A 23469-nucleotide genomic window follows, 5' to 3' on the forward strand; every position below is an offset into this window, starting at 1 on the left:
TGGTCATTTGCTTGTGATGTTCTTCATTTGTGTACAAGCTTCTGCTGAATCAGTAGTTCAAGATGTTTTAAAATAAGAGAAAACAAGACAGAGTTTTGCTCGACTCAACTTTATTTGAGCTCCGGCTGCTGCATAAAAACAGCTCAAAGAAGCACAGCAACATCGGGTTTGATTCAGGAAATGCAGAGGGTGATCAGAGAGTGTCAGATGACGAGTGATTGACAGCTGGTGTTGCCACAGCGACAGCTCACCTCATGATCCGGGTCACTGCCCGGTGTGTACGAGTAGTTCCAGGTCAGTTCAGTTCCAGCTTTAACTGACCTGAGAAATCACACAAACAAACACAGTCACGTTTCTTTCCCTGCGTCACACAGATGGCGTCTACTGTCCTTACACTGAATCTGATGAAGTTTGCATCATTGATTCAGTTATGTTCCTGTCTATCATTGTGAAGACGCTTTGAGACAGTTTCTGCTGTATAAAGCGCTGTAGAAATGATGACTCGACTGATGCTGAACGTAATAATCTAGAGCATGACTGATGACTGTCACCTGTTAGTGAAGAAGGCGATGAGAGGGAACTGTGGGTGGTGTGTGTCGACGAAGACGTTCTGGATGAAGAGGTTGGGCTCACAGCTGTGCTGCAGGAGAAGAACTCGCATTACTGTCAATCATTATTACACTTTCATCACTTCTCAAGCAAGAATATACTCAAACATGACTGATTCAATATCAGCCCATCACTGATACTTTAATTAGCACTAGTTCTTATGATGGAAGCCCAGTTCAGCCACATAAGAAATCATGCATTTGTAAATCATAATAATGACAAGTCACAACTATGACAGTAGAAATGATGACTAAATTAAGTTAAATTATGACCAAATTAAACTACAAAATCTAAATGACGACAACAAAAACAATATAATTATGGCATGAAAAGTTGAAATTACAATTAAATTATAACAAAATTATTACTAAAAAGTCAAAACGATGAGTCAGAACTGACAAAAAAAAATCAAGTATGACAAAAAGTTGAAATTATGACATACTAAGAAATTATGCTAAAAATTTACTAAATTAAATTGTCATTATTTTTACTTTATTGTAAATTTTTTGTCAAAGTAAAAATGATCACATAAAAAAGCAATTATGACAAGTCGAAATTATGACTAAATTCAAATATGACTAAAAGTCAACATGACATACAGTTGAAATTATGACTAAATTAAATTGTGAGTAAATTCAATTATGACAAAGTCAAATTGACAACAAACAGTAAAAGTTATCACATAAAAAAATCATATCATATAAAATGTCAAAATTATGACTAAATGAGTAAAAATGGTCAATTATGACAATTAAAAAAATCTATATTATGACAAATTAAAAATGATTACAAAGTGAATTTCAACTTTCATCTCATAATTTGGATTTTTGAATCTCATAATGAAAAAGTTCTTCTGAGAAGCTGGTGACGTACGTTGATGAATCGGGCCACGTTTCCTTCTTTAGAGGCGTCCAGGTAATAGGCTTTGTCCTGATGCTTGAGTGACGTGATCTCAGCGCTGTCGGCGTGTCCGTTCGATTCGGGGAGCGTTAATCTGGGCTTCTTCCTCGACACCTCATGCTCTACACACACACACACACACACACACACACACACACACACACCGTCCCGAAGCCGCTCTGAATGCAGTGCATGTGTTGAGCGAGCTCATACTGTACCTGTCTCACTGCCGTCCAGCGACGGGACGCTCCGCTCCAGCTCCTGAAACAGGGAAACATTTACACTGATGGCAGTTCATTGGATTGAAGAAACACATATTAAGACAGGCATTACGGTGGTTTAGATTGGATCTATCAGCCCGTTACCATTCTGTGTACTTAAATGAGGAAAAATCAAAGATAATGTCAGTAAATTATGGAGTGCCTCAAGGATCTGTGTTAGGCCCTCTGCTATTTTCAATGTATATGCTGCCACTTGGTAATATTATAAGAAAACATGGAATTAATTGTCCATTGTTATACTGATGATCTGATCTGATCGGCACTGACCGGGATCTGATCGGCGCTGACCGGGAGCTGATCGGCGGGTCTCTGGATCACCGGGACATGCAGTGGCGGAGAGCAGTCCAGCGTCTCCTTCGGGCCCGAGGGAAGAGTCCACTCCTCCACCACCTCCACCTCGTCATCAGACACGGGCGGCTCTCGGCTGAGATCCGGCGGCTCCTCGGTGCTCGACTCCAGTCGGAGGACCACACCTGGACAACACACACCGCATCAACACACACGCTAAAGAGAGTAACACACTGATGCTCAGTAGCACTGATATACAGTCGTCAACATTTGAAGTGGATCAAAAAAGTTCATCAAAGTCGTCCTAAAACAAGAACGGGTATTGTTCAAAATTCATGTATAACTTTGATGAAAGGTTTTGATCCACTTCAAATGTTGAATACTGAACTACAAAACGTTTTTATTGATATCCATTAGATTTTAGTTAAGATTTTACATATTTTAAAAAAGACTAATAAAAATGTCAAAAACACAGAACAAAATCACTAAAACTTGAACTAAAATTAAAATGAAACCAATGGATATATTAAAATATGAATAAAACCTGTAACAGTTTTTCAATGACACTAAAATAACAGTGGTGTGGAGAGTCGCTGGAAACTGATCTCTTATCTAGTTAGGACACGGTATAAGACATTTCTTTCACATATCCGAAAATGAGAAATGTGTTCTTTTTTTATGCTTATTTTTCTAAGTAAATGAAAAACAAATTAATGGTTAGAGTTGATGTTTAGTTGATGATGATAACCGTGGTGCGTGTGTGTGTACCTGCATAGATGCAGATGAAGGTGCCCTGGTCGAGGTCGTCCCGGCAGCGTACGGCCCAACCCCGGCCCAGTGTCCTGAACACCTGCAGTCGCACACGCAGACCCTTCTGCACCACACGGTTCTGGCACCGGCTCTTCTGGCAGCCGCACCACGGCCCGCACTCAAACAACCTGAAGATCACAGCCAGCGTTAACATGCGGATCAGGCATACAACACAGCTAAACACAACCAATCTAAACCCAACCCAACCCAACTCATCTCATCTCATCTCTTAACTCAACCCAACTCAACCCAACCCAACCCAACCCAACTCATCTCATCTCTTAACTCAACCCAACCCAACCCAACCCAACCCAACTCAACCCAACTCAACCCATCTCATCTCTTAACTCAACCCAACCCAACTCAACTTTACCCAACTCAACTCAACCCAACTCATCTCTTAACTCAACTCAACTCAACCCAACCCAACCCAACCCAACCAAACTCAGCTCAACTTTACCCAACTCAACCCAACTCATTTCATCTCTTAACCCAACCCAACAAAACACAACTCAACCCAACCAAACCAAACCAAACCAAACCAAACCAAACCAACTCAGCACAACTTTACCCAACTTAACTCAACCCAACTCATCTATTAACCTAACTCAACTCAACCCAACAAAACGTTGAGCCCAGCCCATCCGCCTCACCCATCCCGCACAGGCTGGCTCAGTCTCTGATGTCTGTAAGCTTGAGCGTCTCTTCCGGCTCAACCCAACTCATCTCTTAACTCAACCCAACCCAACTCAACCCCCCGGACTCACCCTGCCCGCACAGGCTGGCTCAGTCTCTGGTGTGTGTAAACATGAGCATCTCCGGGTCAACCCAAGTCATCTGTTAACCCAACACAACCCAACCCAACCCAAACCAAACCAAACCAACCCAACCCAACCCAACGCCCCGGACTCACCCTGCCCGCGCAGGCTGGCTCAGTCTCTGGTGTGTGTAAGCTTGAGCGCCTCCTCTGGCCGTCAGCCGAACACAAGCACAGGTTTGAGCGTCTGTGCAGACGTCAGTGCAGTCGCAGCACGCTGAGAAGAACGGCTCTGCGCTGAGGAAACATCCGTGAGGCCAGCGTTCCTTACGGTAGCGAAACTCCTTCACCCGTGTCCCGTCCACATCGTTAAACAGAGGCACGGGAACCGGCTCGATCCCGCGGCTGAGGTCCCGCTCGAACAGGAGCGCCGGAAAGGCGGGAGCTGGCGCATGATTTTCGGGAACGATCTGCGCATCAAAGCTGAAGTTGCTCGGGTGCAACACGCCCAGAGTGTCGGACTCACGCAGGAACTGAAACACTTCGTCAATCGAGCGCAGGCTCCGCCCACACGGCGCTTTATAAAGCACGTCTGCGTCCTCACACTCATCCGGCTCGGCCTGGACCCGCGCGCAGTGGCGCTGGAACTGGTACAGCATGGGCACCCGCAGCGGGTTCTGTCCCAGGAACCAGTCGGCATGATCGGGAAGCGCCGGCGCACACACGGGGCTGCAGTCGTGAGGCTGGTACACGAGCGGCACCGGAGACCGGGGCTCTTCAGAACACAAGCTCAGAGGAGACAGAAGCAGCGGGAGATCCGGGCCGGTCCTGCTGGCGGAGGACATCTGACTGTAGTCCGAGCCCGACTCCACGTCTCTGGAGAGTCTGAGAGAGAGCGCAAGATCATTCATGAGAAAATAAGGCTCACACTCAATGTTTTATTCAGTGTTGGAAACAAGCTTACATACAATCTAGTATTCTATTCATAGAAAAGAGCCTGAGAGGATAAATCCAGTGTTGGGGAAAGTTACTTTTAAAAGTAATGCATTACAATATTGCGTTACTCCTAAAAAAAAAGTAACTAATTGCGTTACTTAGTTACTTTTTATGAAAAGTAATGCGTTACATTACATTTGCATTACTTTTTCTCACCTGGGCTGGGCTTGCTTGTTTGTTTTTTAATAACAATTAAAAAAGTTATATTTTTGGCAAATGTTAAGGCCCTTTCACAAAAAAAGGTTAAATAATAATCCTCAGGCTGAAGGAAATGCATATTTACTCCTGTACAGTAGAGGTAGAGTACAGTGAGGTAGAGTACAGTAGAGGTACAGTAGAGGTAGAGTACAGTAGAGGTTCGAGTACAGTAGAGTACAGTAGAGGTAGGGTACAGTAGAGTACAGTGAGGTAGAGTACAGTAGCGGTAGAGTACGGTAGAGGTAGACTACAGTAGAGTACAGTTGAGGTATAGTACAGTAGAGGTAGAGTACCGTACAGTAGAGTAGAGTACAGTAGAGTACATTAGAGGTAGAGTACAGTAGAGTAGTCTTATTTCTAAATCTAATCTAAAGTAATTTGTTTATTTGTATGGTTGAATTAGATCATTGAAGGTCAGCAGCAAAGACATTGGTTAATGAAGTGAGATTAAATACATAAAGTATACTTGTGTAATTTAATATAGTTAATTATAAAAGCTTTACATAAAAATTCTGAGATTGCATTTTACAATTTTTATTCATTTTGAGGAATATTGAATGTTTTTTCGTGCAAGTGAGACGAGTAAATGTTTGTTTAGTCTAGAACGACAATAAGCATCATGTTCACACACACACACACACACACACACACACACACACACACACACACACACACACACACACACACCTCCTCACTTTATTTCTCTCAGCATGACAGGAGAGCTGTCAGTCAATAAATGTGAAAAAGTAACTTAGATATTTTGTTGTAAATTGAAAAAGTAATGTGTTACTTTACTAGTTACTTGAAAAAGTAATGATTACGTAACTCAAGTTACTTGTAATGAGTTTCCCCAACACTGTATAAATCTGACAGTGATGATGATGATGATGACGAACCGTGAGCCGTCCTTCATCAGTGCGTCCTCCGTCTCGTTCCTCGAGCTCTCCGGAGAACACTGAGACTCTGATACGGTCACCGTCAGGATATCTGAAACGCAAAGACATACACACTCAGGTGACACACACTCTCATGACACACACTCTCATGACACACACTCAGGTGATGTGGGATATGAGACGCAGGATTGATCATCAGGACTGATCAGGATCGGGACTAACCTTCATCAATCAGAACCTCTTCGATGGCTTCGTTCCGGAAGACAATCAGCTTCGACTCTAGAATGATCTTCATGGCCTGAACGTACTCTGAAACATCACAATACAAGAGTGTGTGTGAGAGTGTGTATGTGTGAGTTTGTGAGTGTGTTAGTGAGTGAGTGTGTTTGTGAGTGAGTGAGTTTGTGAGTGAGTGAGTGTTAGTGAGTGAGTGTGTTTGTGAGTGAATGAGTGAGTGTGTTTGTGAGTGAGTGAGTGTGTTTGTGAGTGAGTGAGTGAGTGTGTTAGTGAGTGAGTGAGTGTGTTTGTGAGTGAGTGAGTGAGTGAGTGTGTTAGTTTGTGAGTTAGTTTGTGAGTGAGTGAGATTGTGAGTGAGAGAGATTGTGAGTTTGTGAGTGAGTGAGTGAGTGAGTGAGATTGTGAGTGTGAGTGAGATTTTGAGTGAGATTGTGAGTTAGTGAGTGAGATTGTGTGTGTGTGAGTGAGTGAGTGAGTGAGATTGTGAGTGTGAGTGAGATTTTGAGTGAGATTGTGAGTTAGTGAGTGAGATTGTGTGTGTGTGAGTGAGTGAGTGAGTGAGTGAGATTGTGAGTTTGTGAGTGAGTGTGTGTGTGTGTGAGTGAGATTGTGAGTGAGATTTTGAGTGAGATTTTGAGTGAGTGAGTGAGTGAGTGAGTGAGTGAGTGAGTGAGTGAGTGAGTGAGTGAGTGAGAGTGAGATTTTGAGTGAGATTTTGAGTTAGTGAGTGAGTGAGATTGTGAGTTAGTGAGTGAGAGAGATTGTGAGTTTGTGAGTGAGTGTGTGAGTGAGTGTGTGAGTGAGTGAGATTGTGAGTGTGAGTGAGTGTGTGAGATTGTGAGTGTGAGTGAGTGAGTTAGTACCTCTGTCTGTTGCGGTGTTGTCTCTAATCACGTCTCGTAAATGTGAAAGAACCTCGATCAGATCATCAAACACTTCATCAACATCCATTTCCTCCCAGAAGGTCTTCGCTCGCTCTGAAACACACGATCATCAAAACCCAGCCAATAGGGAACGTTCTCTCAGTGTTAGGGTTAGTAACATTTAAGAGAACGTTCACTCAGAGTCATCTGGTCTTTAATAATGTTCTGAAAGCATTAGCACACAAAACATATTTAGACATCGTTCTTGGAACGTTTTTCTGAATCATTTTAGCTGGATAAATGTTACTAGTTTCAGAACGTTCAGAGAACATTCAAAAGTAACATTCTCATAATGTTTGAAGAATGATACAATGGAATATTCCCTTAACGATCACATAACCAATAAAAACAACGTGTGTGTGTGTGTGTTCAGACCATATAAAAATTGGACGTTCTGAAAACATTCAGAAATAACGTTTTCATGAATTAATGTGAACGTTGGCAAACCGTTCTTAGATCGCGTTTTTGTTCTCTTACCGGTTTCACACTCCATCATCATCTCTGAGCTGAGAAGAGATCGAGACACAAACAAAGATTCATTAATATACCTGACAAGAACTAGTCCATGTCAACAACTCAACTCTATATTATCTCACGAAGACGCTGAATAGTGACCAAACATTATGTGCCAAAGACATTAAACATCACGGAAATGCTAAAAACGCTTGTGCAAACTGATGAAAATGTCAGATTTCTTACTTAAACGACTTCATCAAAGTGAATGAGAGAACGCGCCATCACTGAAGTGAAGAATCATCCACATGTGATTTGATTTGTTCTTTCGAACCGAAGCTCTTGTGAATCACAGAGAGAAGCTTCAACATCACGACATTTGATGCAAACTCCATAACCTCGCCGGACAGATATAATGAACTAAAGGCTTTTCATTACAGTCGTGGTTTTCTGTGACTCTTTTGTTGTCATGATGATGACACACATTTTTTGTTGAATCAGTTCATAGAAGAAACACACTGTCCGAACGAACCGATACGCTAAAATGAATCGGTCTTCCCGAATGTTTTGGTTCCAGTAAGAGTCAAAATCAATCGATCAACGATATCGCTTAGTTACTGTTTCCCTTCATGTTTTCGAAACAGTCGTACTAATTACACTATCATTGGATGATATTGCTGGTACAGTGTGGTTTGTGTAAAATTATAACGCGTGAAATGAGTTCGCCATCCATCAGTGATTCAGTGTTCGTCTATGTATGTCTGTGTTTAACATGATATGGGAAATTAGTTGCTGATAGTTTATTGTACTATATTGACCCTGTAAACAGATCTACGTTAACAAGCATAAAATGCACATTTATATTACATCACGTGACGTAGTTGTGTATGTTATGTATCATGCGGTGTACTTCCGGTGAGGTTTTGTAACAATGATTGTGCGGTTATGCAATTCTACACATTTCTACACATTTCTACAGAAAGTGTGTGTGTGTGTGTGTTCAGTTCACTGCAGAGCGGATCTCATTATTTACAGTAAGATCAGTTCATTCATATTTATCATGTTCAGTGTGTGTCTATGTAGAAAATAACGATTAATGTAACTTAACCTCAGTGTTTTTAATCATATAAAACATTTGCCGTGAGTGTTTGTGTGATGGTATATATTGTTTTATTTATAATATGTGTGTGTGTGTGTGTGTGTGTATATATATATATATATATAGTACCAGTCAAAAGTTTGGAAACATTACTATTTTTAATGTTTTTAAAAGAAGTTTCTTCTGCTCATCAAGCCTGTATTTATTTAATCAAAAATACAGAAAAAAAAGAGAAGTAATATTGTGATATATTATTACAATTTAAAATAATTGGTTTTCAATTTATTATACTTTAAAAAATAATTTATTCCTGTGATGCAAAGCTGAATTTTCAGGATCATTACTCCAGTCTATCACATGATCCTTTAGAAATCATTCTAATATGATGATTTATTATGAGTGCTGGAAACAGTTCTGCTGCTTAATATTTTTTCATAACCTGTGATACTTTTTTAGGATACTTTGAATAAAAAGTAAAAAAATAAGCAATTTTTTTTAAAAATAGACATCTTCTGTAACAGCGATATACACTACCGGTCAGTCATTTGGGGTCAGTCATTTTTTTTCTTTCTTTTTTTGAAATAAATCAATACTTTTATTCAGCAAGGATGTGTTAAATTGAAAAAAAAAAATGATAGTAAAGAAGATTTATATTATTAGAAAATATTTTTTTTATTTTGAATAAATGCAGTTCTTTTTAACCTTTTATTCATCAAATATATTAGGCAGCAGAACTGTGTCCAACACTCATAATAAATCACAATATTAGAATGATTTCTGAAGGATCATGTGATATACTGGAGTAATGATGCTGAAAATTCAGCTTTGCATCACAGGAATAAATTATTTTTTAAAGTATATTCAAATAGAAAAGTATCATTTTAAGTTGTAATAATATTTCACAATATTACTGGGTTTTTTTTCTGTATTTTTGATCAAATAAACGCAGCCTTGATGAGCATTAGAGACTTCTTTCAAAAATATATATAAAAAAAATATATATATATATATATTATATTAATATTAATAAAATATTATAATATTATATGTAATATGTATTTATGTATATGTGTACAGGTAGAGTACATATGAGTATATATGTATATATATACAGAGTATATATGTATGTAATATAAATTATGTAATATAAAAATGTAATATAAATGTGTGTGTGTGTGTGTGTGTGTGTGTGTGTGTGTGTGTGTGTCAGGTGCGCATGGCTCAGGTGCGTCGGTCCGTCACTGAGGCGCTGTGGGGAGTGTGTGCTGCTGACGCGATGTCGATGCCGGTCCACTGGTACTACAACACCGCAGACATCAGAACACACTTCAGCGGCTGGATCACGGGCTTCAACGCGCCGCGCAACACACACCCGTCCAGCATCCTCCGCCTGTCCAACACCGGTGTGTAACACTCCCGTGACCGGTCACCTGTGCACTGACGCACCTGTAGCGTGTGTGTGTAACCCTGTGTGTGTGTGTGTGTGTGTGTGCAGCTGGCAGCGGCCGCTCGAACGGCTCGTCTGGGGATCCTGTGGTGGGGAACGTGATTCTGCATGATAAGCTGAAGTTCTGGATGGATCCGCGTGGGTCAGTGCACTACCATCAAGGTAACGAGTGTCTGAAACCTGCTAGTCTGAGGTGTCCAATCCATCAGCCAATCAGGGGCTTTCAAACTGGAGCGCGGGGGAAAGTTTAGAGGAAAATATGTGAAAAAATACATACAGTTGTAATCAAAATTATTCAACCCTCATTACAAATCAGGTTTATTGTCAAAATGTACAGACTTTCAGCTGTTTGCAATGAACAAATCAAACAAAAGTAATTGAAATAGCTCAACACAGCAGATGTTTCATGTGCTCTCCCCAAATTCAACTGAAAATGCAACTTCCACATTCTCTAAATTATTCAACGCCCTGAACAGAATCCCTCAGCACAGCCCAGATCTGCAGAACAGGTGTCGTCTCATTAATCAAGGGCTTCATTAGCAGCACCAGGTGTGCTTGAGCTAGAACACATGAAATATCTGAATCCATGTAATTATAATGTTGACTTTTCACATTATAAACTGAAAGTCAGCTGCTCCAGAGACCCCGATAACCCTAACCCATACCTCAAAACTCCCTCATTAACGGTGTGGTCCTGCAGGTCTGCACGCGGGTCAGAACACCCTGAATGTTCTGTGCGCTCTGAGAGCCGCCCAGGTTCTGTCCGCCGGCTCGTTCTCCAGCGCCGCTGATCCTGCAGCGCGAGCCGCCGTTCTGTCGGATTACGTGGCGTTCCTGACGAGTCCCGGCTCTCACGCCGACACGTACGCGGAGTCCTTCCACAGGAGCTTCTTCTGCGACTGGCAGGAGCCGCGACCCACGACCCCTGGCGAGGTGAGCGCACCAGAACACGCCTGTCGCTCGCCGGGAACGTTACTGTGACATCTAATGCGTTACAAGATCGCGTTACTCCCTTAAAAAGTCACTAATTGCGTTACTTAGTTCCTTTTTTAGAAAAGTAATATGTTACGTTACTTTTTTCTTCACCTGGGCTGGGCTTGTTTTTTATAACAAAAAAGTTATATTTTTTCACTGTTGGCGTCAGCATCATGTGACCCGTGTGTTCGCAGGTTCTGGAGTTCGCGGAGCGGCGATCGAGGCGCATGTTGAACTCGTCCCGCAGCGACGGACAGCTGAACGCCATCGGCTGCCTTCCCACCGCCATTCCCTTCGTGCTAATGTCTGCCTCAGCCAATGAGGAGCAAGCAGTGAGTCACGTGACACATTTGCGCTATATATATAAATGAACTAAATTAATAACTTTTTTACAGCAGAAATGAGCCATCACTGAACTGCCTTAAGCTGGACTGTGACGCTATTCTCTTCTGGAAACAAACTCTGCATTATTCTCCTGTTATCTCTGTAAAGCTGCTCTGAAACACTCTGAGTTGTAAAAAGTGCTGTATAAATAAAGCTGACTTGACACCATCTCACAGCTAATCAGAGTGTCCGCTGGTCCTGTGTGTGTGTGTGTGTGTGCAGGTGTGTGCGGCGGTGGAGTTTGTGAAGCTCACTCATCCTCACGCGCAGCTGGAGCCGCTGGTGTCTCTGTACGCTCGCGCGCTTCACGCGACGCTGAACGGAGCCTGTCTGCGGCGGACGGCCGAGGCCGCGCTCAGATCCCCCGCGCTCGACGCCTGGGACGCGAGTCAGCGCTTCATACAGCGGGCCGAGAGGTCAGGAACACATACTGTATTAGAGGAGGAGTTCACCCAAAAATGAAAATTAGCCCATGATTTACTCGCCCTCAAGCCAGAAGCTCGTTATTTTACTTTAGAAAGTCTTAAATATGGATATTTTTCTGACACGAACGCATCGCTTCACTGCACTTTTATCATGGACAGATGCACTTTTATAGACTTAAAAAAAATGGTGCCCATTCACTGCCATTATAAAGCTTGGAAGAGTCAGGACATTTTTTTATATATAACTCTGATTGTGTTCGTCTGAAAGAAGAATGTCATATACACCTAGGATAACCTGAGGATGAGTAAATCATGGGCTAATTTTCATTTTTGGGTGAACTATCCCTTTAAGATATGATGCTCTTGGATGTCTGTGATTGGTTCTGACGAGTGTGTGTGTGTGTGTGTGTGTGTCTGTGTCCAGCAGGTTTCCAGCATCATCAGCCGAGCGTCTGAAGGTCCATCAGAGCGCTGTGGAGTCTCTCGGACTCGCCTGCTACACACAAGGTTAGGAAAACCCTGAGCCGATAAAGTTAGTTTTGATTGATTCAAAACTTAGCAGCCGCTAACACACACCGCTAACACACACCGCTAACACACACCGCTCTCACAGGAAACAGAAACTAACTCTTAATGTGTTGTGGACGTTCATTTACACACAGTGTTTGAGAAACAGGTGCAATCATCTCCGTGTAAACGTTCAAAAACGTGAATCTGTGAAACGCTGACGGCGCACGTGTGTATTACGTGTGTTTAGCAGAGCCGGACAGTAACGGAGTACATTTACTTGAGTACAGTACTTAAGAACAATTTTGAGGGGTCTGTACTTTACTCGAGTATCATTTTTGGGGAGTACTCATGACTTTACTCAAGTACATTTGAGAAGCAAATATTGTACTCTTTACTCCACTACATTTCTATCCATAACCGTGAGTACCCGTTACTTCTAATAAAAAAGAAATTTTAAATAAGGAAAAAAGAAAAATCTCGGAAACCCTCAATTTGTTGTTTCCCTCTCAAACGTGATTGGATTGTGCAGGCGCCACTGATTGGGACAGCCTATCAGCAATCACCTTCAGCTTTCCGCCAAAGTCAACTCCATGGTCAGATTTAGATAAGAGACGAAACCATGGACGAAACAATGGATGAAGACGCAGCAGGTCCATCCCGGGAATGTGCCAACCCGTGGACCCACCTCACCAGACTATTTCAATTTTCTGAACAAGTTAATGATAGTTTTCGCTTCAAGTGTTTGCTGTGTTTACCAATATAAGCACTGTGGCAGTAGTAATGCAATATTTAGAAAATGTACTCTTGTACTCTTGATACTCAAGTACTTTTAAAAACAAGTACTTTAGTACTTTTACTTAAGTAGACATCTGACTGTAGTACTTTTACTTGTACTTGAGTAAAATTTAGCAAGGGGTATCTGTACTTTTACTCAAGTAATGAAGCTGTGTACTCTGTCCGCCTCTGGTGTTTAGTCTATAGATATGTGCGTTTGAATATAATATATGTGCGCAGGTGTGTGTCTCTCTTTACAAACTGACCTCAACAAATTATTTGTCTGGCCTTAAAAATTCATAATACAGAATTTTTAGTCGTTTGCAAAAAATGCAACAGAACTTCCCATGATGCTCCTCTGACTGTGTGTGTGTGTGTGTGTGTGTGTGTGTGTGTGTGTCACAGGAGCTCTGACGAGCCTCTTCTATCTGGCGTACTGCTTTCATGATGACGTGACGGAGGGAATCCTGACCAACACCAACTGTGGAGGTGCGTCTCTCAGCCTCTGACTGCTGGTGGAAGTGTGTGTGTGTGTGTGTAACGCTGTGTGTGTCCGCAGGTGAGAACTGTAACCGCGGCGCAGCGCTAGGAGCTCTTCTCGGTGCGCGGGCGGCGTATATCGGCTCAGCCGTTCCTCAGACGTGGAAGAGCGAGTTACGGGACGCTCCGGAGCAAATCTGTGCTGTCCTGCGGGATCTGGAGACCTGAACACACACACACTCACACTCACTCTCACTCTCACACACACACACACACACACACACACACACACACACACACACACTCATACTCACACTCACACTCACACTCACTCTCACACACACACACACACACACACACACACACTCACTCTCTCACACACACACACACACACACACACACACACACACACACACACACACACACACACACACACACACTCACTCACTCACTCTCACACACTCACTCACTCTCACACACACACACACACACACACACTCATACTCACACTCACACTCACTCTCACACACACACACACACACACACACACACACACTCATACTCACACACACACTCACACACACACACTCACTCACTCACTCACACACACACACACAGGAAGTGCCGCCACAGATGAGGTTTCCAGCTCTACTTCCCCTCCTCTGCGCTTCATGACCTACTTGCATAATTCTGGCATTAGAACTGCATCTGTTATAAAGACGGAGTGAATAATGATCAGATATCTGGATTATATCAGAACACGCTTTAGCTTCTTTCCTAACGCTCGTTTAATAACACATTATACAGTAGAGGCCTAAAGTGACGCGCGGCGTAGATAAATCACATTTGTTGGAATATTATTATAAATGTGTTAAAGATTTTGGTCACACTTTAGTTTAGGGTTCAATTAGGGTTTTTAATTATCATGATATCACTAGGATTAGGATATCGGCTGTTTATTAGTACGAATAAAGCACATATTAATGCCTCATTCTGCATGATCATATTCTACAATCCTCAACTTAATAACCGTGCTGACTGAAGAGCAGTGATTAGGAGGAGTTATTGAGTCACAGTTAATAGTGTTGTGAATTACACACTAAAGTCTGGCCAAGATTGTGTAATCATATTGTGTATGAAACATAATACAAGAAACATGCAAATTATGAAACTCAACCAAATATTAATAACTCAATGTTTGCTTTATTCTGTCAGCTTTATGCATTTGTTGTGCGTAGTAAAATAAAACCTGTAGCTGCAGTTCAGCATTTTCGTCCCCAAATAATAATATCAGATAAATAGCAAGTTTAGTGTTTGTTCTTCCCACATATTTAATATATACACGATATTTATTGTGATGGTGTGATGTAGGGTCACTAAAGCGAACACACTTTTGGCTCTACTGTACATAAACACTCGTCATTAAATTATTTTATTTAAAATTGAAGGGTTTATTATAGAGTTTGAAGCAAAACTATCTTTCTTTTGTCTTTTGTTGGAATATCCAACCAATCTTCCGTATCCGATACAGTGTTGCAGAATGTAATGTAACGCCTGATAGATTTGTGTCTGATTATGCATTATGATGTTTTCTTGCAACTTCGACCTGTGATCATGATTATTATAAGCTATAAATGCTCTTCTGATTCAGATTATTTGCACATGTTGTGAAGCTGAACAAGCTGTCGTGTTTGTTTGTTTTTGGTTGATTTTTAAATTGTAGCACTTTGGGATTTTGCTTAAATATAAAGTTTGTTACAAATCAAATGTATTATTATTATTTGCTGTGACTGTGTGTGTATCTTCAGCCAGAGCTGACAGTGTTTGCAGCGCCTCTGAGGATCAGTGTAAACCGCACACATCTCTCTGTGGTCTCACAGACGAGACTTCACTTCAGTCCTCCAGTAGCTCGACACACGCAGAGTTCTGATCTAAACTACAGTTTAAACTCGAGACGGAAACCACAGCGCCTCTTATATAGCTTTAGCTAAATGAAAGTCAGAGACGCTGTGAGGCCAGATATAGTGATATATGCCATATATGAATCATTATGCAAATGCTAAACACAGTTTGAATGTTCACCAACTCATTTAAGTCAAAGGAAACTGCACTGAAAGGGATAAAAATGATCATAATTTACTCTGCCTCGTGTTTTTTTCCAAACCTGTATGACTCTTTCTGCTGTGGAACACAAAACAACATTGGACCCCATTGACTTCCATTGTATGGACCAAAACATGAGGGCGAGTAAATGACGACAGCAAGAAAGACTAGCATCTCTAACTCACATCAGCTTTATTTATACAGCGCTTTTTACAACACAGAGTGTTTCAGAGCAGCTTTACAGAGATAACAGGAGAATAACGCAACAAAGTTTGTTTCTAGAAGAACACAGTGCCATAGTCCAGCTTAAGAAAGTTCAGTGATGGCTCATTTTTGCTGTAATTTTTTTTATTTTTTATTTAGTTCATTTATATATAACCGTGATGTCATCGTCCAGCGCAGTTCAGTTCTCATATAATGCTGTCAGTGCAGGAGATCAATAATATTGTTGAATATGTAAAAGCAGTTTGTGCTGAAATAAAGGCAGAACATTGTGAAGACGAAGAATGAATGGAGAATAATGTATTCAACACTTCGAGATATTAAAACACTGACAGGTGCTTCTGTTCGTCTGAGCATCACGGGTAATAGTTGTTGAAGTGTGTGTGTGTGTGTGTGTGTGTGTGTGTGTGTGTCAGTGGCTCCCCCTGCTGGCGACACACAGAAGCGCTTCAGTCGCACAGGATTATTGTGCAATGGTCTTCTGTCCGAACGCCCACGAGTGTCCAGAGCACAGGGAGTTTCAGACTTCGACCAGGAGATAAACCATCATGGAGTCCAAGCTGAACACAGTGAAGCTCTTCTACATGATCCTGGCGCTGCTCGCCGTCCCAGAATGCTTTGGGCTTCCATCAGGTGAGCGTGTGTCTGGATTACCTGTGTGTGTGTGTGTGTGTGTGTGTGTGTCAAGTCATCTTTATTTATACAGCGCTTTTTACAAGTGTTTCAACTTGTATGAAGAGTGTTTTGAGTGTTTTAAAGCAGCTTTACAGTGATAAAAGGAAAATAATTCAACAAAGTTTGTTTCCAGAAGAAAACAGCGTCACAGTCCAGCTTAAGTAAGATCAGAGATGGCTCATTTCTGTTGTAAAAAAGTTATTAATTTAGTTCATTTATATAATATAGCCGCTCTGGAGAAAACCGTGATGTCATCGTCCAGCTCAGCTCAGTTCTCATATAATGGTGTCAGTGCAGGAGATCAATAACATTGTTGAATATTAAATGTCCTCATCTAAGCAAGCCAGAAGCCAGAGGCGACAGTGAAGGAACCGAAACTCCATCAGTGACAGAATGGAGGAATAAACCTTGGGAGAAACCAGACTCAGACTCAGTTCTCCTCTGGCCAACGAGCCAACAGTGTGTGATTATGATTATGATTATGATTATGATTCAGGCAGTATCACAGGTCAAAGGTCAGATTGGATCGGAACATTGATCGGAACATTCAGAATATTATCCAGTTCAGTCTGGTTTAAGATCGGAGTCACGCCGGTATGGAGACGAGTTTGTTGAGGATCAGTGTCGATGAGGCCTTCACAGGGGAGAGTCTAGGAGACACACTCTCTGCTGACACTTCAGGGATGCGCTGTGGTCGTGTTCAGGCGCAGGTCCTCCATCTGATCTGGATACGGCCCGGATGTGGTTGTGTTTGTGTGCTTCTCATCCATGTTTGTAATGTCATCCGCAGTGTTCCTCAGTAAGTCCGAGGCCAGCCGGGCGCTCCGGCAGCGTGTCCGACGGGAGAACTCGTTCCTGGAGGAGCTGAAGCTGGGAGATCTGGAGCGGGAGTGTCTGGAGGAGGTGTGCTCGCATGAGGAGGCCCGAGAGATCTTCAGCGTCCCCGAACAACTGGTGAGCAGAACTGAAACTAGCCTGCTGTTCGTTCAGCAGAAGAGCTGATGGAGATCTAACAGATTCTCCTGTTGTGTTTCAGGAGGATTTCTGGAAGAGATACACAGGTGAACCAGTGCTTACATGCGGCACACACACATCTGATAAAACTACACATTATAATGACCTGACAACCACTCAAAACTCCATAGCAATGACCTGACAACCACTCCATAGCAACAACCTGACAACCACTCAAACTCCATAGCAATGACCTGACAACCACTCCATAGCAACAACCTGACAACCACTCAAACTCCATAGCAATGACCTGACAACCACTCAGAACTCCATAGCAATGACCTGACAACCACTCCATAGCAACAACCTGACAACCACTCAAACTCCATAGCAATGACCTGACAACCACTCCATAGCAACAACCTGACAACCACTCAAACTCCATAGCAACAATCACACAACCACTCAAAACTCCATAGCAATGACCTGACAACCACTCCATAGCAACAACCTGACAACCACTCAAACTCCATAGCAATGACCTGACAACCACTCCATAGCAACAACCTGACAACCACTCAAACTCCATAGCAACGACCTGACAACCACTCAAACTCCATAGCAATGACCTGACAACCACTCAAACTCCATAGCAATGACCTGACAACCACTCAGAACTCCATAGCAATGACCTGACAACCACTCCATAGCAACAACCTGACAACCACTCAAACTCCATAGCAATGACCTGACAACCACTCAGAACTCCATAGCAACGACCTGACAACCACTCAGAACTCCATAGCAATGACCTGACAACCACTCAAAACTCCATAGCAATGACCTGACAACCACTCCATAGCAACAACCTGACAACCACTCAAACTCCATAGCAATGACCTGACAACCACTCAGAACTCCATAGCAACGACCTGACAACCACTCAGAACTCCATAGCAATGACCTGACAACCACTCAAAACTCCATAGCAACGACCTGGCAACCACTCAAAACTCCATAGCAACGACCTGACAACCACTCAGAACTCCATAGCAACGACCTGACAACCACTCAGAACTCCATAGCAACGACCTGACAACCACTCAGAACTCCATAGCAACGACCTGACAACCACTCAGAACTCCATAGCAATGACCTGACAACCACTCAGAACTCCATAGCAACGACCTGACAACCACTCAGAACTCCACAGCAATGACCTGACAACCACTCAAAACTCCATAGCAACGACCTGACAACCACTCAGAACTCCATAGCAACGACCTGACAACCACTCAGAACTCCATAGCAACGACCTGACAACCACTCAGAACTCCATAGCAACGACCTGACAACCACTCCGTGTGTTCTGATCCTGTGAATGTGTTGTTTGGCTCTTCAGAGGTGGACTTCTGTCAGTCGGCAGCGTGTCAGAACGGGGCCACATGTGTGGATCAGAAGGACACATACGTCTGCATCTGCCCAGTGAACTTCGAGGGGCGACACTGTGACAAAGGTGACACACACACACACACACACACACACACACATCAGCAGCGTCACACAGCTGAACATCTACTCATCTTTAAATCCTGTCGTCCGTCCCACAGAAATATTCCCAGCGAGTTCCTACGGATGTTTGTACAGGAACGGTGGCTGCGATCACTTCTGTGTGGAGATCACTGACTCGACCCATCGCTGCGACTGTGCTCCTGGATACACACTGCACACGGACAACAGCAGCTGCGTGCCACAGGGTGCGTCTCACACACACACACACACACACACAGAGTAGTGTGCTACTGCAGTTATCAGCTCGGTAATAAAAATGGTTATTTCACATTTAGTTTAAAAGCTGTAGCTGGTCATGCGGGGATTTCATGCATACAGAAAATTCAAAAAGTGAAGTTCAAAACATAATTTCGGTAGAAGTGAACCGATTTAATCTTTCCATTACCCGCGGGAGTGTATAAGCTTGCTCCGGCATCCGCTGTCCTGGCGTCCCTCCTCCTCCCAGCTCCACCTGCAGGATTCAGGCATCTCGCCACTATACTCCTCCTCCCAGCTTTAGTAGCGCCACTGGGAGTGTGTGTCTGAGCTCGAGTTGAAGCCAAATGCTCTTAATCTTATTAGCTTAAAGATTATATGGGCAAAGGAACTGGTGAACTGATCTTTAAATACGCTGTAAACTGCAGAACTAGCGCAGAAGAAGGATATTTCCAACAGTCACTGTGTCCAAAATTTCATACACTCTTAAAATGAAAGGTTCTTTATTGGCATCAATGGTTCCATGAAGAACCTTTAACATCCACAGAATCTTTCCATTCCACAAAAGATTCCTTTTGGAAGGTTTTAAAAATATTCTTAACACTAAGTAAAATGGCATTTACTCACCCTGATGTCGTCCGAAACCCGTACGATTTTGTTCATCTTCGGAACACAGAGTTTTCTGTCCCTCCATTGACAGCGACGCACCACTTTCACGCCTCAGAAAGATCATAAAGAGATCGTAAAACTAATTCATATGAGTCGAGTGGTTTAGTCCAGATTTTCTGAAGAGACTCGATCACTTTAATGATGAACAGATTGAATTTAGGCTTTTATGCACATTTAACATTGATCACTGAACATAAACAGAAGCTCAAACGCGCTGCGTAACACGACAATGAACCTCACTGGTTCTCGCACGTCAAGCGAACATGCTTGAGCTTCCGTTTACCACAGCTGATGTGCGAGTGGATGAATGTTTATATGTGAATAAAAGCGATCGAGTCTCTTCAGAAAATCTGGACTAAACCGCTCGATTCATACGGATGAGTTTTACGATCTCTTTATGATCTTTCTGAAGCGTGAAAGTGGTAGTTGCGTCGCTGTCAATGGAGCGACAGAACGCTCTCGGATTTCATTAAAAAGATCTTTATTTGTGTTCTGAAGATGAACGAAAATCTTTGATGACGTGGAGTAAATGATGAAAGAATTTACATTTTTTGGTGAACTATCCCTTTAAGAACTGATAACTTTCTCTGGGAAAATCCCCTTTTAGAACCTTTACTTTTGAGAGTGTATTTTAGTAGGTACTTAGTAAACTATTATGTACTTATTCATAACTCTTCTCCCATGGCCTCATGGGATAGAAAAGTGTCCATCAGATTGAAAGATCGCTCTGGGAGAAGTAGGTCATCCGGGTCTGTGAATCCAAACACACTCCTCTTTTCCCGCCCACTATAGTAGTAGGGAAGTCGGCGTGTTCGGATGGGTCCAGTGCACTTCAATGTGCTGGAGAACAGTAAATCCTCCTGTTTTGTGCTGTAAGGCCACAGTGCTGTCCACGTAATCCCATGTTGTGTTTCTCAGGCGGGTTCCCATGTGGCCGTCTGGTGGAGAAGGGTGTGAGTCCCAGGATTGTGAAGGGGGACGTGTGTCCGAAAGGACAGTGTCCGTGGCAGGTGAGGATTCACATTATCCATGATCAGAAAATCTTTCTCTTTACACTCTTGAAAATAAAGGTGTTTTTTTGCAGTGATTCGAAGAACCATTCTGGGTTCCCCAAAGAACCTTTCAGTAAATAACCATTTTTTCTTAGTGTGAAGAACATTTTTAGAACCTTTGGAATGGAAAGGTTCAATATACAGTCGAACCAAAGATTATTCTGATGTTGTTTCACTAGTGTGATCAGGACACTGTAGTTCATTTCTGTGAGTGAGGAGAGCAGAATAAAGCAAACTGTGACATATTACACCCAATAACTCTTCATACAGAGACTTACCAGTAAAAGTTATAGAAATTTGGGACTAAAAATGATTCAGACACTTTGACCTGACCATGTTTTGCTCAAAGTTATCTGACATTATCAAGATGAATTTGTTCAGACACAGTTTAACTTTGAGTTCTTGTCATATTTGAATACCATTTTCTAAACTATAGCGAATAAACTGTGATAATGTGAGAAATGTTGAAGGTGAAATCTAGATTTGACTGCATGTTAAAGGGTCTTCATGGCAACATCAATGCCGATAAAGAACGGGTATGTGTGTGTGTGTGTGTTCTCCACAGGCTTCGCTACAGCTCTCTGGAGTGTTTAAATGCGGTGGTGTTCTTCTAGATCCCCAGTGGATTCTCACTGCGGCTCATTGTGTCTGGAATAAGGATGCAGCCATCTTACAAGTGACCGTCGGTAAGAAGTTACTTAAGTGGGGTTTGTTAAGTGTAACTCTAATAAAGATCATAAATGCGAGTAAAAAAGTAGTGCGAGTAGTTTTGGTACTGTTGATGTTCCTCCTCTCAGATCTCATCTTTCGGTGTTCTTTTGTCTCCTCCTGTAGGCGAACACATCCTCGATAAAGACGAAGGAACCGAACAGATGAGGAAAGTGTCTAAAGTGTTGGTCCACCCGTGGTATAACCACTCCAGCGCCGACAGCGATATCGCTCTGCTACGTCTCGTCAGCCCCGTCAAGCTCAACCGCTACGCCGTGCCGATCTGCCTTCCTCCCGCTAACGGCACGTTCGTTCGCACGCTAGCATCGGTGCGCATGTCGACGGTGAGCGGCTGGGGTCGCCTGACCCAGTCGGGCCCGGTGTCTGTGGTTCTGCAGAGGCTGGAGGTGCCGAAGGTCTCGCTGGACGAGTGTCGGGCTCAGTCGGGCCTGAAGGTGAGCAGGAACATGCTGTGCGCCGGGTACCCCGAGGGTGGCCGAGACTCCTGTCAGGGGGACAGCGGCGGCCCGCTAGTCACACGCTACCGGAACACATGGTTTCTGACTGGGATCGTGAGCTGGGGGAAAGGCTGCGCAGACGTCGGCGTGTACGGGATCTACACGCGGGTGTCCGTCTTCGTGGAGTGGATTGTGAAGACTGTGGCCAGCGCATGAATGTACAAGAGTTTCTGAATGTTAATCTTCCCTCGCACTTTGTAACACGGCTTTCCCTCGCGGGTCAAAATGACCCGAAGCCCTGAAACTATACTTTTTTTTTTTTTTCAGAACGCTTATTCTATTTCATTTTGATAATATTTTTTCTATTTTTTAATGCAATTTTTTTGTTCTTTTTTATTTTATTTACCTTTAAATTACTAGATCTGATCAACAAATAATAAATAAATAGTAATTTGAGCACATTCCTCACATTCTTTCAACTTAAATTCAAAATAACTCACAATTTCATGCATAAACCTTTTAAGTCAGCTCAAAATATCTTACATTGGGTGTCTTTGCCGACCTCTTGTGGGGAAAAAATATACATGATATAACACAAGAGTTTCTGAATGTTAGTTGGGTTAGGGTTAGTTTGGGTTAGGGTTGATTAAAGTTGATTCTTAGCAAAAAACACTTTGTTCTTTCAAAATTAGATGTGCTCATTCATGTGTAATTACTTCCACCAACTAATCAAGAATTCTCGTAAGCGTAGAATCTGCCATTCAGAATACATACGAGCGAGTCGCTCGACTGCCGGCAGCCATGTTGCGCCTCCATCTTGAAAACACATTAGCCAAAGAGGGACGTACCTGGAAATTCAAGCTTCGTCTTTTGCGCTTTTACACTCAGTGGCGCCGTGACGAATGCGCGGGGGAGATTACTCGCGACTGGAATAATACGGCCACCGTAGGAGTTAAAACGCCCCTGGAATGGGAGGGGCTAGAGAGTAATATTCAGTTGGTAGTCATATACAATTTCACCACTAGATGGGAGAAAATCTCACACAGTGTAGCTTTAAGGTAAAGTGTGTCTCCAGGTTTCACGTTCACAGTCACTTGCGCTCTGAGTCCGAAATTCTCGTCGGATGAAGTTAAAAAATAAATACAACCTCATGTTGTGTCAATCACGTTTACACACTGCCTCTGAAACCTTCGTCCGACATATAAAAATTCGGATCAGGTTCGATTTCCTACGTTTTTCGCGTCCGTAGCATTAGCAAACATCTTGAGAGGTGTTTTGACAGAGCCACCGAATGACGAATACGAAAAAACACATGTGAAAATTTCGGCCTCGGCGTGCAAGGACCTTGAGTCAGTCAATAGCTGTGTTTCCATGTGGATTTTGGAATATCTCATGTAAAATTGTTGGAAACGCCAAGAT

General features: G+C 42.7%; 3 protein-coding genes across 4 annotated transcripts; 2 read left to right on the plus strand and 1 right to left on the minus strand.

The window, feature by feature from the left end:
• Window positions 1-93: 93 nt before the first annotated feature.
• setdb2 (SET domain bifurcated histone lysine methyltransferase 2) lies at window positions 94-7868 on the minus strand. Its single transcript, XM_084399212.1, has 12 exons — window positions 7595-7868; window positions 7373-7401; window positions 6836-6949; window positions 5958-6044; window positions 5736-5826; window positions 3802-4530; window positions 2847-3016; window positions 2058-2263; window positions 1728-1770; window positions 1483-1631; window positions 552-640; window positions 94-321 (listed from the first exon to the last, which is right to left on the minus strand). The coding sequence occupies exons 1-12, from the start codon at window positions 7606-7608 to the stop codon at window positions 204-206; spliced, it is 1839 nt and encodes a 612-aa protein (XP_084255338.1). The 5' UTR covers window positions 7609-7868; the 3' UTR covers window positions 94-203.
• Window positions 7869-8112: 244 nt separating this feature from the next.
• On the plus strand, window positions 8113-15964 carry LOC311286712 (uncharacterized protein). Of its 2 annotated transcripts, none has more exons than XM_084402964.1 (9): window positions 8113-8382; window positions 9658-9850; window positions 9943-10056; window positions 10595-10827; window positions 11064-11201; window positions 11476-11669; window positions 12106-12185; window positions 13368-13451; window positions 13522-15964. In XM_084402964.1, exons 2-9 carry the CDS (start codon window positions 9664-9666, stop codon window positions 13668-13670), a joined length of 1179 nt encoding a protein of 392 aa, XP_084259090.1. In that variant the 5' UTR covers window positions 8113-8382; window positions 9658-9663; the 3' UTR covers window positions 13671-15964. The 2 variants fall into 2 exon arrangements, with proteins under 2 accessions (XP_084259090.1, XP_084259091.1); XM_084402965.1 differs by having other exon boundaries at window positions 8114-8382; window positions 12103-12185.
• Window positions 15965-16117: 153 nt separating this feature from the next.
• Window positions 16118-22506, plus strand: f7l (coagulation factor VII, like). Its single transcript, XM_084399272.1, has 8 exons — window positions 16118-16400; window positions 17233-17396; window positions 17479-17503; window positions 18799-18912; window positions 19007-19153; window positions 20751-20842; window positions 21450-21570; window positions 21719-22506. Exons 1-8 carry the CDS (start codon window positions 16316-16318, stop codon window positions 22264-22266), a joined length of 1296 nt encoding a protein of 431 aa, XP_084255398.1. The 5' UTR covers window positions 16118-16315; the 3' UTR covers window positions 22267-22506.
• Window positions 22507-23469: the final 963 nt, after the last annotated feature.

Source organism: Rutilus rutilus (assembly GCF_951802725.1).
Source record: "Rutilus rutilus genome assembly, chromosome: 2".
In the NCBI taxonomy this organism is placed as follows: Eukaryota; Metazoa; Chordata; class Actinopteri; order Cypriniformes; family Leuciscidae; genus Rutilus; species Rutilus rutilus.